Raw genomic sequence first — 16,261 nt, forward strand, 5'->3', positions numbered from 1 at the left:
GAATGAAAACAAGAGTAAAGAAAGAAAGAAAGAAAGAAAGAATGGAAAAAATGGAGGCAAGAAGTAAGATAGGCAATTTTTTTCTAATCGATGAATGATGAACTTTATAACAATAATTTTACTTCCATCTGTACATGTATATATATTGTCTGACAATGCTTCGTAACTACTGCACAAATAACTCACTATAACGTGGAACTACTGCACGACTCTTTCGATCTCTACACCCCACATCTCATAGTGAAATTGGCAGTTCACGGAAAAATTTGACCAATCAAATACCAGCAAAGATTTCCTTTGAAGACTACAGAAGAGCGACGCCCAACTTCAAATTCAACGAAGTGTTCCGTTATCGGCTCATTTTTGATATACAACTCAATTCTTCTTCTAGGACTAAATTACCAGAAAATGAGAGTTCTGTTCTGTTGCCTCCAGTTTTTCTATGTGTATAAAAAGATTGTCCAGAGGTGTAGAGATCGTAAGTGATCACGGTAACCCCTGGAGTGTATCGATGGATGGGAACGCCATAGCTGTCTCATATGGCTCAAATATACTATATTGATTTGTGCACTCATTATATTGTATGGTTTTATCATTATATGCTTAATCTTATCAATATATGGTATCATTTTATCAATATTTGATTTTATTTGACCAATATACCATTTGCTTCTATCACTACATATCCCATGGTATTATTTTCTTTTATCACTTATCATTTTTAATTTGGTGACACATATATTTGATTTACAGATACAATGTATGTTTCTGATATAGACGTGTATGTATGCATATGTCTGACCGTTTGTAAAAGTTATTATTTCAAGTATAAATCTTGACGGACCTGCAATTTTTATACAGGCTTGTGAGGGCTTTGTCAAGGCTCGCCTGAAAACAATATAAAATCACCAGGCCCGTCTTTAATTTATAAACGAACAACTAGGTCCAACCATTCAAACCGCATAATCGAAAACGGCCTAGCCAAGAAAACGGCCCTGCATCTACTTTTTATTACTAGTAAAGGGGAGGTAACTCCCATACAATAAATGCACCCATATCTTTTATATCTAAAACGAAACAAAAATATTAAAAGATATATAAAAACGTATAATATAAAAAAACGTCTTCACATGTAGGCTAACGATACATATTGTTTACGGGAAACTTTACATATTTTGATATTGAGGAGTAACACGGACCTGTCTGAAACCGGAAGTTTATAAGAAGTCACGTGATTTTTACCTGTCATGGCGAAATTTTAATGAATTTTAGAGAAGACACAGGTGTGATACAAACGATATACACAAACCAACGATGGGGCGTGCGATATATATACTGTTAAGCTTTTGTTTGTATCAAATAACCTTTAACGATGTTATGGTTCAGGCCTTGAGTATAGCATGCCAGTGTGCAAGCAGCGATCTTTGTAACGTGATTCCTAGGACCAATCCTAAACAGAATACGGAGGTAAAAAGATGTTCATTAGTCTATATGTATGACTCACCTATACATCTTTATGTGATCTGAAAGTTTGACAACTATTTGGCATAAGTCATGTAGATTAGCTTACAATCTCAAATATATGAAATAGATGATATGCACATGAACAAAAATGTATTTTTAGCCTCATGTATATAATTTGTTTCTGCATTTTAAGTCCGCTAAACCTGCATAAGGTTATATTATTAGGCATTTTTGTCTTATATTTATTAGACACAAAAGAGCATAAAAAACAATAAATAGGCAGCTCTGTTGTCACTGCATGCAGCTCCATTATTAATGTAATAAAACCTTAAAGATGCTCCCCCGCAGACAAATGGTGTTCACAGGAGCAGAGAATTTAGTATTTTCTTCAATTACAAAACATGCTTACTTTACACCATTACCAACATTGAAAAGTTTGAGCTTCTGATTTTATATCAAGTTAAAAATATAAAAAAAAATCCAGAAAAAAAATCTGTGGCACTATATCCTATATGGAACCAGAAACATATATACATAGAAATTGGCAACTGCTCCAATTATACGATCGGCAGATGTACCTCTGTATGTGCTTAGGGGTTTTTAGATAAAATCCTAAATAGTTGAATATTAAATAGGCAGCTCTAGATCTGTTGTCACTGCATGCAGCTCCATTATTAATGTAATAAAACCTTAAAGATGCTCCCCCGCAGACAGATGGTTTGAGTACGATTTTGGAAAGAAAAAATAATATTTCAACTTATTTATTAATAAAACAAAATAACGCACTTCCGGTTTTGATTTTCGAAAAACCAGGTAAAATTGCTTATTTTCGTGCTTTCAAAAATCATATTAAATAACATCGATCGGGAAAACTGATCACATTAAACCATGATATAATGTTAAAACTTTGTGTTGATGTAAAAATATATATCATGTTTAAAAGAATACACTTAAAAGTAGTTAGCCAAGGCAAAATGCCTATAAACCGGAGGTCCCTCTGCCTGTCAACAAAGACAAAGAAGGAGTTTCCAATCTCTATGTATATATGTTTCTGATGGAATGAAGTACTGATTGTCGCATTTTGTGCATGCACCAAAGTCAAAATTTTGTTTTATATCATTTTTTGGTTTTTATTAGATATATACATATATATATATATACCATTAAACACCAATTATTGTTCAAATGATGAATATCATGTATGCTCCGGATGCATCGGCGATGGAGTATATCTTTAACATATGAAGCAGTTGGCATTCACCAGTGCATGAAATTGAACTACCATCCACTTATTTTGACGTCATTATATGTCATTTTGGTAATATATTATGATGTTGTACCATTTGTAATATTATATGAAAATCTCCACATGTACTAACTTACAGGCTTATGTGGTGACAGAGGGCAAATCGTCCCACAAGGAATGGGTTTGGGATCATATCAGCATGGTTCTCAATCAGGGACCTGACAACACGGACCTCATGTGTCACGCACATTCACTCGGAGTAGGATACGCTATCATGGGTATGATTTTATAAACTTTTAATGCAGCCATAGTACGCTGTTTTGGAATAATGAGGCATCTACATACAGTAATCAGAATTAAATACAGGGGTATAAATACATTGTATGAATTTTAAATGCTTTGGATATGAGGTGGAAGATTTAAGAGAGGAAATAATATATCAACATTATGTCCATTATCTAGTAATGACAAAAAAAATGAAAATTGTAAAAAATGAAACCATCTGCAAACTAAATTAATGGTTGAACTCAAAATTGGAACCATTACACCCCTGCTCACAGCAGGGAAAGCAAAATTTATTGAAGACTGAAATAAAAAATGGTGTTCAGATATTTAATCCCAGCCATTAAATGTAGAAATGTTATGCATTCTAGCTGTGGTAAATTTTTCATCTTCATGTATTTCAGAGGAGATGCCAGTCTTTGAAAATTACACTGATAACCAGAACTATTCAGACTGGGTAGAAAAGGTGGGACAACGGATAAAACAAATGCATGCTGATGGAGTATCCGTCAACTTGCTGGACTTAATAGGACAGTGTAATGTTGATGCTGAGCATGTCGATAAAGTTACGGAAGCTGTGGGACAGGTCTACCGCAGAATAAAATCAGAAGGATGGCCAAAGGTCAGTACTGTAGAATATGTATCTGTGGAAATTTTCTACTTACTAAATTTGATTACTATACAGTTTTTGAAAGCACAGTCTTTGATTGGCATCATGAATCCACCATTTTTACTAATATAAGTTTCTACTTAAGCCAAATGATAAAATTTGATATTTTCTTTACAAGGCTTATCATAAATATACATACCAATAAATGCTCAGTGTGAGAATTTGAAGATGTGAGGCCAGAGGCTAGGGCACAATTATTTGCAAAAGAAATAAGGAATAATTTTAGTCAGCATTGATTTAATATTAAAAGATTTAACTTGTGGACTCAGAAAAAAAGAAATGTGTGATTCTAGGGTTGGATATGGTAATTAGCTTAAGCATGCATGACCTCCAAGGATTATGCTATTTTTCTTTCCAGCTTTTCTGTATTGTTCCATGGATGCCACCATGTTACCAGGGACAGTGTCATTTAACATCGGAACTCCTAAACTACTGTGACTATTTTGTGACAAATCCCGATAGTTACATCTCGACCTGTAACTTACAATGTAGGGCTCAAGCCACCATCCCGAAGAGCCGCATGGTCCTAGGTAGGAATTTACTACATTGAACTTCTGGTCTCTATACAACATAAAGCATATTTTTCTATTTGAGACAAAATTAATGTATAAGATGCTTCATAATGATTGTAAAAGTGGATATTTTCGCGAGTACTTAACTTCGCAATTTGTAAGCATAAAACTTTTGTGGAGGTGTTGCCAGTATTTTAGAGAGCTGCACAGTGTTCCCGACTCACATCCGTTTACTGATGTGTGCTGTGTATCGCACAGTGGAGATATTGTTACCTTAAATAGCTGTGGAGTATTTAAAAAATAAGTGTTCTGGAACACAAGGCCATATCAGGTTTAAATATGGAATATAGCTCATAATGATTGGTTGTAGGAAGACATTGATTTTGTCTACCTTTAGTGTAAGACTGACTGTACAAGTGTATACTGTGATCAAAAGAAGAGCTCCTCAGTCCCCAAATATATGCAGTATTTAATTCATAATAATATTGTGTTACATTTTATAACAGTTTGTACAAATAATGAATTTGTAATTTGAAGGCATAGACGAGTACCTAGCTGTTGGTGTCAAGAAGAGCCAGCTGTTGATGGGAATTCCTTGGCACGGTTATGACTACAAGTGTGACAAAGTACAGGTCTGTATATCAACAGATCAGGGGGATGAAGGGTGGGAGGGGTGGTTAGTGGCAGTTTAACAGGACTCTAAATAGTCATGCTTTCTTTTATTAATACTTTTTAATGCATAATATAAGTTTACTGCATTTTAAATGATATAAGTTGATAGAATAAGAAGATTTAAAGAGGTAGGGATTTAACTCTAGATTTATAGATGTTGTTCACTTTAACTATCTAAACAGATTTTAGGTAAGGATTTAACAGCAAAATAGTTATCATATTTCAATTAGATTCTTCCACAATTACCTCTTTCAAAAGATGATAATAGAAAACTACAACAAATATTTGGAATAATGATTAAATTACTATATTATGGTTTGCATTTCAGATAACAAAAGATCATAGTCGAGTATGCCTGTTACCCAAGAACAATGAGACCAATGAATGCGAGTTCAAGGCTTCACGTAGACGACTGTCCATCAGTGACATTATGGCCAACTATCCTAAACAGTTTTCTAGCCACAACTGGGACGGTCTGCAGGCAGCGCCATACTTTGACTCTAATTTCCTGGTAAGACTGACTGGATGTACTAGTTATTTATAGTGTAATTGTGTTGACCTTGGCGATGCTTTCTCTGTACCGTAGTAACATTGTATCTGTACATAGGTCTATGAGTATGATCAGTACAGCAGGTTCAAGATACTGAAAATAATGTCAAATTAAATACTAGGTATTTGGGTCCAACTAGGTGAGATGTCATGTGTGTCACCTACCAAAACCAGATCACCTTGATCTATATTGACAATTAACCTGAATTTGAAAAAGCTTGTATGGCTCTCTCTTATTACTGAAAAATACCGCGGGATAACCCTGTCAAGTATGGGAGAAATGGTGGTGAACTTTATTTGCGAAATAAGCCTTTTTATTGTTAGATAAATGTCAAGGTAATCACAGGTCCCAGCTATTGGTTTATTCTCCAAATTGCCTTTTTCAGAACCGAACCGTGAATGAAAGCCATTCCATCTGGTTTGAAGCAATGGACAGTCTGTTGGATAAGTACCAGACAGTCAAGCAAGCCAATTTAGAAGGTAAGAGATGTTGTCTTTTTCTACATAAGAAATATGCATTTCTGAAATACAAGAGTTATCTGCCCTTGCTGGTATGTATTGATTGTTACGTCATGTTTTTTGCATTATGTCACATCTTTTAATTGATACCTACTAATAAGGGCAGATAACTCTGTAATAAGCTAGAATAGCTGAAAGATGTCTTGACATATTATCACAAGCTCTCCACTGCTGGGTTGCGAGTTTGAATCCCATGTGGGGCAGTTGCCAGGTACTCACCTCTGGTTGGTGGTTTTTCTGTGGGTACTCTGGCTTCCTTCCACCAACAAACCTGGTACGCTCTTGCATGACCCTGGTTGTTAATAGGAGGTTAAATTAATAAAAACCAAGTCATAACACTAAATGAGAGATTAATGCATGTTTACTTTGATCATTTGATTAGGATCTAAAAAAAATTGAAGAGGTAATTATTGGGTAAAGTACATCATAACTGTTTATAAAACATAGACTACTAAATTATATTTTGTAAATGGAGCAACTTTTGATTAGTCTTGGAATTTAGGTATAAACCTGTAGATTTGTCATTTTACATCGTCTGTTGTCATGTGCCATCTTCCGTACGTAAACTTTTTATTCAAATGACATTTTCTCAATAACCGAAAGACAGAATGTGAAAAGCTACAAAGTTTGATCAAATGAATGACCTTGAGCTTCATTCAAAGTCACAGGGGTTTAATATAATAGGTTAAAATCTTTTAAACGACTTCTTGTGAATAAATAAGAGGCCCAGAGACCTGATATTGGGCTTGTAGCATGCTGGCATGAAGGGCTGCAAATTTTGTTCAAATGAATGACCTTGGTTCTCACTTAAGGTCACAGGGGTCAAATAGGCTACAGTAATTAATGACTTACTGTGTACTTCAGTTCCACCATATATATATATACTTATATTGTAAGTCAGGGGCCCATTAGGCCTTTTGTTTGGAATACAGAAAAGAAAGAACAGGAAAATCCATGCTAGATCATTCAACTAGCTGTGCCCAGTGATCTATGGCCATAAACTAAGTAAGATGTCCAAGTGTAACTTTCCCTTTTTGAGGCCTTAATTCACTTAACTTGACTTAATACAGATTGAAAGTACATGTATGTAGGTTTCTCTATTTAGTTTCTTTTGCAAATTGATTAATAGCTTAATACTCTCTGCAATAATTTTGTGGAAAAAAATGCCAAAATTGGGTTCTATTATAATTGTTAAAGCGCCCTATTTGCTTATTGGGTGGAATATAGTACCTATGTAATGTTTGAACAAAAGCTTAGAATTATGGTTAAGTTTCCATGTTACTTTTTGTTACAGGTGTAATGATATTTACTGGAGATGACCTCACAAACTCAGTCACTGATGCCAAGAATGAGATTGTTTGGAACTGGATGATCCATGTACTATTCCTGACTGGTTCTGCAGTAAATCACGATCAGATGGATATGGCAGGTAAGTATGGCTGGGTTAGCCTATGGATTAAAGTATGGCTCCATTGTAGTGGGTTAGCCTATGGAGACACTTATTAAAGGACAGTTTTTGCTTAAATAGCATTTCATGACCATATTGTTTAAATGCCAACCTGTATGGCTATTTAATTTTGCAAGGAAAACATTTATTTTTGCACTATGCTCTTTGATATCCATCATTGTCAATGTCCAACAGATATAAGCCAATCAATTTATTTTTCTTGTTGTTCCATTCAGTTTACAGGTTTCAGGTTTCTACATATCAACTTGACTGTGAACATAAAGCATAGTTAAATCCTGTGATATCAAAGACAACTGTAGTATAGTAGTTTGCTTCAGGTTATATTCCGTCTTTTTATATATTAACTAGGGCTGCCGCGATACGGCAGAAGCGTACCACGATACATTGTGATACAAAACAACTGTATTGTGATATGTATTGCAATATTTTGTCCTTAATATATGTGGTGTTTATTTTGTATATATTCCATAATAAAAACACCCTTTACATTATACAAACATACAGTGCTATGTTATGTAGTTTTACATCGATTTGAACCGTGTTGTTGAGTAACAGAAATGTTCAAATGTGAGGTTCTTGTTTTAAAAAATACGAGTCTGTTTGTGAAAATGCTAGGCTACAGACGATCGTAACCTAATAATGCAATAACTAAACATGATGGTTTACACTTTTGAACCTAAATAATGAACAAATTTCAGAACAATTGTCCTGGCAAAATAAGCTTACGATCGTGATTAAACTTCAAAGGGCTGATCGGCTTGCAGTGTTGTTTTGACACGTGTAGGAATTCGAAAATGGCGGCGGACGATGAATCCTGAAATAGCTGGCAAAATCCTTGCAGCCATGTATTCATCGGGCCTTAATGTGTTTAGAAAATTATATATTCCGGTATTGTTGATTAATGGAGCAAATCAGCTTGATAATATTTCAGAAACTAGCCTAATGTCATATTGTTTATATTCAACGTCATGCAAATGTTTGAATCATTTGAACATAATACAGGTTGGTTACAAACATTTGACTGACATCTGAATTGAATGAAAACGAAAGAGATGCCCACATGGCTTCATATTATCGGAAAGAAAAGCAAATACAACTTGCTGGTTTTGTTTTAATGACAGGACGTTTTAATTATATCAAATTAATGAAATTTTGATACTAAGAAAATATATCGTAAAAAACCGATACAGGTAAACTGTATCGCGGTACAATATTTTTTGGTGGTGCATTGTAATACCCCAATATACCGTTGAACCTAAACTGTAATCGCGGTACAATATTTTTTGGTGGTGCATTGTAATACCCCAATATACCGTTGAACCTCGGCAGCCCTAATATTAACAGAGTTAGCTCCCTTGCAGGTAGTATCCATTTTGACATAATTATTTTGTGAGGCAATCTCACATCTTCTTCTCTGAAAAGTATGACGTTATTCTCACAAACACATGAAAATACAAACAGTATCTTCCTGCAAGAGCAGATAATTCTCAAATATTCAGATAAGAGATCTTGTTCGTCATTCATCGTCTCAAGAGCAACCTTAAAGACAGCAGAGTGCTGACTTATTACATGAGAACACAATGATATTTAACACCTTTACTTACAGGTAAAGCCGCCGGTATAGGTGTGGGCTGTTTCCTGGGAGGCTGTCTGTTTGGTTTCCTTGTTACCTGTATCGCCTACACAAAGCGTGTCAAGAAGTTGAAAATCAGAAAACCGTTTGAAAAAGATGACTACATGGGCGATGAATATCACGATGAAGACAACAACTTGTGAAAAGTCAGAAGACTTTAAGAGTGGAAATGTTGTTGAACTTATAGAAAAGTAAAATGTTGATGAATGTTTGCCTACGAAAGTGTAAATGGTTATTTGGATGCATACAAGTTATAATTAGAGTTTGATCTGAGACAGTGAAAGAAGCATATACCTTAGAAGTTAGAATAATAGAATTTTTCGTTCTGTCGTTGTGAGACAGGAGGATCTCAACCCGAGGGATAAGATTCTTTTGTTGTCAAACACGAGGCTGTGCCAAGTGTTTGACAGCATAAGAATCTTATGCCGAGGGTTGAGATATCCTGTCTTACCCCAAGAGAGTGAATGATTATTTTTCTCTTACCCCGTGCACCACTTTGTGTCGCGCGTGCAAAGATCTCGTGTAGCTTGTCTTTACCCTAGGGTGAGATAGAAAGAAAAATCTCACACCAGTAAAATTGTGGACATTCCTGTCTGGGATAAGAGAAAAGGCAATCTATTATCTGATATTAAAGACTAATATTACTGTTGTGTATAAAATAACTACATTTGTAATTGTGTTTATTGCTATAAATTTATTTCATCTTTGTTTTGGTTTTATGTGGAAAATGCAAATGCAAGATAGATAAATTATGAACTTATATAATACGAAATCAATGTATGCTCTAGTTTTGGAATTGTGTAATTCACCAAATTAAGTATTTGTAAGGAACCTAGGGATTTATGTATCATAATATTATCGGTATGGATATTCTGAATCTCCAAAACAGTGTTTACAACTTCTATAGCTTTTGAACATTTTATACATTTATTATATAGGTAAGCATTATATTGTAAAGTGTATGTCAATGATAAGTATTTGATAAAGGTATGTTTGATAGACAAGTCGTCTTACTGAACGTGTAGTATGGAACTTTGAATGTGTCTTAAGTCTGTTCAGTGTACAACTTCTGAAGTTTACTTAATTCACTGATTAATACATATTTGTGAATATGATAGAAGTATGTTCGTCATATGTCTACTGGACATACATCTGTCAGATGGGTGGCTACTAGACATGTTTTCTACCAAATCTGTCTACCAGATATGTGTCTACCAAACATGTGTCTTCCAGATATGTGTTTACCAAACATGTGTCTACCAGATATGTGTCTACCAAACATATGTCTACCAGATATGTGTCTACCAAACATATGTCTACCAGATATGTGTTTACCAAACATGTGTCTACCAGATATGTGTCTACCTAACATGTGTCTGACAGATATGTGTCTACCAAACATGTGTCTACCAGATATGTGTCTACCAAACATGTGTCTGACAGATATTTGTCTACCAAACATGTGTCTACCAGATATGAGTCTACCAAACATGTGTCTACCAGATATGAGTCTACCAAACATGTGTCTGACAGATATGTGTCTACCAGATATGTGTCTACCAAATATATGTCTGACAGATATGTATCTACCAAACATGTGTCTGACATATATTTGTCTACCAAACGTGTCTGACATATATTTGTCTACCAAATATATGTCTGACAGATATGTGTCTACCAAACATATGTCTACCAGATATATGTCTACCAAACATGTGTCTACCAGATATATGTCTACCTTAAATGTGTCTGACAGATATGTGTCTACCAAACATGTGTCTGACTTATAGTTGACCAGACAGTTGTGTGTCTGAATGATGTATGTTTACGGTGTGTCTGTTTAGGATTTGTTGAGATGAACTCGGAATTATTTGATGAACTTCTTTGTGTTGAACTTTTATAATGAAAAGAACAGGTTTATTTCGAATATATATATATGTATTCCTTTGTCTCCGCTAATTGCTTCTTTCTTAACATTTAGCTCACTTTAATTGTGAAATTCATGTACATTTGAACAACTTTAATTTTTACTTATGCCTAGATAATTCAAGATATATGGGTTTGACTTATTTCAAAATCGTCCACTCTTTCTATAAGACATACAAATGTACTGTGGAATCAAAGTTACTTAGTTGACTTGGTTTTGAGATACCAGAACAGCGTTGGTAAAGTATGAATACTTCTGATTAAACCACCTTCTAGAGATAGTGATTTCATGTTTTGTGTGATATAATCATGTCAAATTTTATAAAACGTGGAACTAATCCTACTCTTCTCAGTGTTTTAGTATCTCAAAATCTCAAAATCTCAAAATCTCCAAATAGGAAATGTCAAGGAGATTCAAACCTTTGTACATGACATATATTGAAGTATTGCATATACAATGTCTTATAAACAGAGAACATCGAAGTAGTTTAGGTTAAAAAATAGGAAATGATAATTAAGTAGTTGATAGTGTATTTATAAATACAAAGTGTATGTAAACAGAAAGTAGAAATTTATGTATCTATTTATAGATAAGACGTGTCGAAAGTTTAGTTAAGATAGAAACAGGGAGTTGCAATTTCCATTGATTTGTTGTTGTATTATTTTTGTAATATTTATGTTCAGATATACATGGCTGTGTTGCACCACTGTCCTTGATAATAGTTACTAGGCTAGAATAAGGGAATTCATTATATTTGATTTTCAAATGTAATGAGCTTTGACGTAAGCTGCAAACATTCCATAACAAGATGATACGCAATAGTATGATTCATTACAGTTTTGAATAGTTACAACGGATAAAACCAAAATTATTATTTTCCTTTGTAAAATTGATTTTTTCTTCCTTTGTAGAAATTAAAATGTATCCTCTGTAAATTTTGTAATTTTTACCTGCTTATGATCTGTCCAGGACTATCAAATTTGATACCTGTGATGGTGTTTCCATATGCTTGGATTTTTTTTGTGATTTTTTAAAATATTTTGCTTGAAATGACACCATTACACATGTATATATAAGTACATCCAAAAGTAAACTCTTTAACAGCTCACATTATCATTACTTTTCCAGGCCCCATTTTCTCATAAATCAAGAACTGACCATAGACACAAGTTTATTCACATGCATGCAACTATTTAAAAGAAAAAAAAATACTTTCATTTTTTATGTCAATTTGTTTGGAGATATGGGAAACACTCTTTTTCACTGTAATTACACATATGAGCATTTTGCAACATTGTATCATATATACTGTACGCAAAATGTTACGCATGGGGGAAGTTTTTACGCTGAAAAGTCCTTACAGTATTTCGGCATATCATTGGCTCTAGTAGCAGTTGTGTACATTCAATGTGCCTTAGTATTTAATGAATTCTTATACATTGTTATTTACTTATTTTAAGCAAAAATACCAAAAACTAAGATAATTAGGTCAAGTTGATCTTTAAAGCTGAAAATCATAGTAAATTTTTCATTTTAACCCGTTTCGAAATAAAGCTTGTTTTCAAATATGGACCTGAAATTTTCTGTATGAACATAAATGCAAATACAAGAAGGTCGTGTTTTGTCTTTATTTGATATTTTCAAAATGAAAAATGCTTGAATTTAGTAATGTCAAGCTAGAATTGTCAAGGTTTTGTGTACTTTCTTGCCTTTAATTGTATCCCTCCATTTATTAATAACCATGTTCACGGCACAGTGTCTTTCAATTGTAAATTTGAGTCCAGTGTCTATTTTTAGTAATGATTTAAATAGATGTGTATATGTTAAGTAGGATTTGATGGTGAATATATGATTTATATGCTTATGATATGACTTTACTTTTGAATATCTTACTTAGAATTGGGTTACATAAAGATAAATACATACATTTGTATAGACGGTTCGCCAGATGAAAATCAAACCGCACTTGACTTTACATTTCATATTGTGTATGCTACGAAGTTTGCTCCAATATTGTAAGCACAAGGCATGGCTATATTACACCTGGCAATTATTCCAGGGATTACTTTCACTGTCGAAATGTCTACCCCTGGAGTATTAAGGATGATTACTAGGTTTCTTACAGCTTCATATAAAGTGCCATTTTTGATATTTGGAATACAAGAATAGCAATAGTCACAGTTTTATTTGTTTGGTCATTTTAAGAATTGAATGCTTGCTTCAAACATTCATTTATAGATACAAATGGTGTGAAGCACATTTTGAAAATTTTTAAAATCCTGTGTTTAGTTGGCCACAGTGGTCGAGTTGAAAGGCATTCCAACATTGTGAGATAGATTAATAGATGGGGGTAACACCCATGTACGGGACATCCCAACAAAGTACCAGTACTACAGCCCTTCACTTCTGTGTTGCAAGTATAAAACCCAGAGGAGTGTTTTATTCAGGATACTCCAGCTTCCCTCCATTTTTAAAATCTAGTATATATACATTAAACCAATAAGTTAAGCCAAACTTTACCAATGTTTTAAATTTATGGTCCATCTTTTCCCTAAAGTTATTTCAGAGTTTAAATCATAAATCCACCATGTATAAAACTGTGTAGAAGAATGTCTGATACTGAAATTAAGGCAGATGAATGGTGTTATATGAGTTCATGTTACCTGTATTTGTTAATTGTCAATATGATGTTGTGCCTCAGCTCTGAAAATACATTTTGTACCACATTTTAATGCATTCATATTGTTTAAAAGATGTGTTTTGTGTGTAAATTCAGTTACAAGTCTATGCATATAACTTGAAGTGGTTTTGTTAAATGTCATCATTTGACTATTGCCATTAATACAAGAAGACCATTTTAAGTTAGTTTACGTTGGTCTGGACAACCCTGACATTCTGACAAACTGATGTCTGTTGTTAGCCCACATCACAGAGATTTGAATCAATACTGCTGGTGCTTAATGTCGATGTGGTTTGCATCAGGGCTCTTAAGTTTCAGTTTCGTCATTATCAACATCAACATTTCTTAACTCTAATGAATTGCTTACCTTTCTATAGGAAGTATTACAGAGGTTGTGGAAAGTTCCATAACTTAGGATTTGTCCCTTTAGTTCTATGAAGAATATTAAGTTAAAAAATTCCTTTAAGTTCAGGAATGTTGATGAAACTGGACCAAAAATTAGTACTTAAATAGGCGCAGCCTAATGTCCAATGCATTTGATGTATACTTACGTTAACAAAATCAATAGGATTATTATGATTTTGACAAACTGGGCCCTAATATCTGACAAAATATATATATATACGGCATACAGTACCTGCTCTGATACTGTAACAAGCAAAGTAATTATCAAAATTTGTACACTGTATTAAATAATCAGATGTTACCACCGATGACATTTTCCTCCACTTTTCTATTACAAGAAGTTCAAGTCATAAGAAATGACTTCCAATTTGTCTTTTTGTTACCAATATGCAACTTAAATCATACAATTTTCAATATTATATATTTTTATGTCGCCACCGTGAAATTCAAGGCATATCGATCATGTCTGTCTGTTGTGTCTTGTTGCCTCATACTGTGTCTTGTTTTCCTATTGGGGAAGTTTTAATATATAGATTCATATAATTGACAAAGTAATGTGGAATGAATGACAGTTATTTTGATACATCATACACATATATTTCTTGTATTTATGAAAACTGCATTTTTTCCCTTGATATTGACCTTTCATTCCATGTATTGACGCTTTCATTCCATGTTTCTTTGTTATTATTGTTACTTCATTTGCCAATTGATGCTGCAGGATTAATGCAAATCTATTAAAAATTTCATTATTTCATGTTATGATATAGAACACATGTGTACACGATATACTACACATGTGTAGACAATATACTACACATGTGTAGACTATATACTACACATGTGTACACGATATACTTCACATGTGTACACGTTATACTACACATGTGTACACGATATACTACACATGTGTACACGATATACTTCACATGTGTACATGATATACTACACATGTGTACACAATATACTACACATGTGTAGACTATATACTACACATGTGTACACAATATACTACACATGTGTACACAGAAAATAGTTGAGGCAAAATGTGGTTTTGATGTTACTTTTAAAGTTGTAAATGAAGTACATCAGCTTAAGTAGACTGGCCACCAGACCCTAAGTTATTGATAAGATTTTCTCAGCAGAGTTCTTTACTAGACAACCTCCCCCTAGTTTAAAACTTAAGAATCAGGCATATAGTAGAGATAAAAATAATCAAGCCAAATTTTAGTGATTTTTTTCCCCTCAATATTTTAGAGACTGGTGGCCAGTCTACAGCTTATGTTGTAACACAGAAAATAAACAATATTGTTTTTGTTTGTTAATGCATGAGGTATTTTCAGAAAAGTTATACAGAGTACCTGTTTATATTGTAGAAAATCCATGTATGATCTGGCTTCTCTTTCTCCACTTATCAGAGTATAAGTAAAGGAGATCAGGATAATAAAGGGAGATCCACTTATCAGAGTATAAGTAAAGGGAGATCCACTTATCAGAGTATAAGTAAAGGGAGATCCACTTATCAGAGTATAAGTAAAGCATAATAAGGAGATCCACTTATCAGAGTATAAGTAAAGGGAGATCCACTTATCAGAGTATAAGTAAAGGGAGATCCACTTATCAGAGTATAAGTAAAGGGAGATCCACTTATCAGAGTATAGGTGAAGGGAGATCCGCTTTCATGTACTAGTTTCCAATGTTGACCAGATTGTAGCTAGCTGAAAAAAAAGTTGTTTCTGTGGTGTGGTAAGGGGGTATTTTTTTCAGAAAGTTTGTAAATGTTCTACCAGAAAAAAATTCTGAGACATTTTTTCTGTTGTTTTTCTTTCATATGTTGTTAAATCATTTTGCGCAATTGTTTTTGAATTTGTAAACATATATATATGTCTATAACGTTGTTATATCTTTTTCTTTTTTTATTGCGTTGAATATATCATGATTTCATTGTAATAGCTATAAGTGTATATACACCAAATTGTTGAGTCTTGTGAAGTCGGACAATCTCGAACATTGGCAACCATGCAACGCTAATTCTGGTACGTTTAACATTTACTTTTGTTTCCGAAACTAGCTGCAAATTTGAAAAATATCTGAGAATGAAATCCACATTTCCTCTTTTTGGCTAACAGAACGATAAAAAATAATATTTAATTAGACTGGAGAGACAAAAAATTAGATCAAGTAAAACCTTGGAAATACCGGCGGTACTTATTACTGTACTAAAATGTCACCAT

General features: G+C 33.7%; 1 protein-coding gene across 1 annotated transcript; it reads left to right on the forward strand.

The window, feature by feature from the left end:
• Window positions 1-1,220: 1,220 nt before the first annotated feature.
• On the forward strand, window positions 1,221-14,338 carry LOC138329294 (di-N-acetylchitobiase-like). The gene is made up of 9 exons (XM_069276171.1): window positions 1,221-1,467; window positions 2,850-2,988; window positions 3,397-3,614; window positions 4,021-4,192; window positions 4,712-4,806; window positions 5,175-5,357; window positions 5,782-5,875; window positions 7,209-7,343; window positions 8,989-14,338. The coding sequence occupies exons 1-9, from the start codon at window positions 1,315-1,317 to the stop codon at window positions 9,156-9,158; spliced, it is 1,359 nt and encodes a 452-aa protein (XP_069132272.1). The 5' UTR covers window positions 1,221-1,314; the 3' UTR covers window positions 9,159-14,338.
• The last annotated feature ends 1,923 nt before the right edge of the window (window positions 14,339-16,261 follow it).

Source organism: Argopecten irradians, chromosome 8 (genome assembly GCF_041381155.1).
Source record: "Argopecten irradians isolate NY chromosome 8, Ai_NY, whole genome shotgun sequence".
Taxonomy (NCBI): Eukaryota; Metazoa; Mollusca; class Bivalvia; order Pectinida; family Pectinidae; genus Argopecten; species Argopecten irradians.

Bases quoted from the DNA above. Each gene is read 5' to 3' on its own strand.
- LOC138329294 (XM_069276171.1), top strand. From the start codon at position 1,315: ATGGGGCGTGCGATATATATACTGTTAAGCTTTTGTTTGTATCAAATA. The intron at 2,989-3,396 runs GTATGATTTTAT...CATGTATTTCAG, and splicing joins AGTAGGATACGCTATCATGG to AGGAGATGCCAGTCTTTGAA. The intron at 7,344-8,988 runs GTAAGTATGGCT...CTTTACTTACAG, and splicing joins CGATCAGATGGATATGGCAG to GTAAAGCCGCCGGTATAGGT.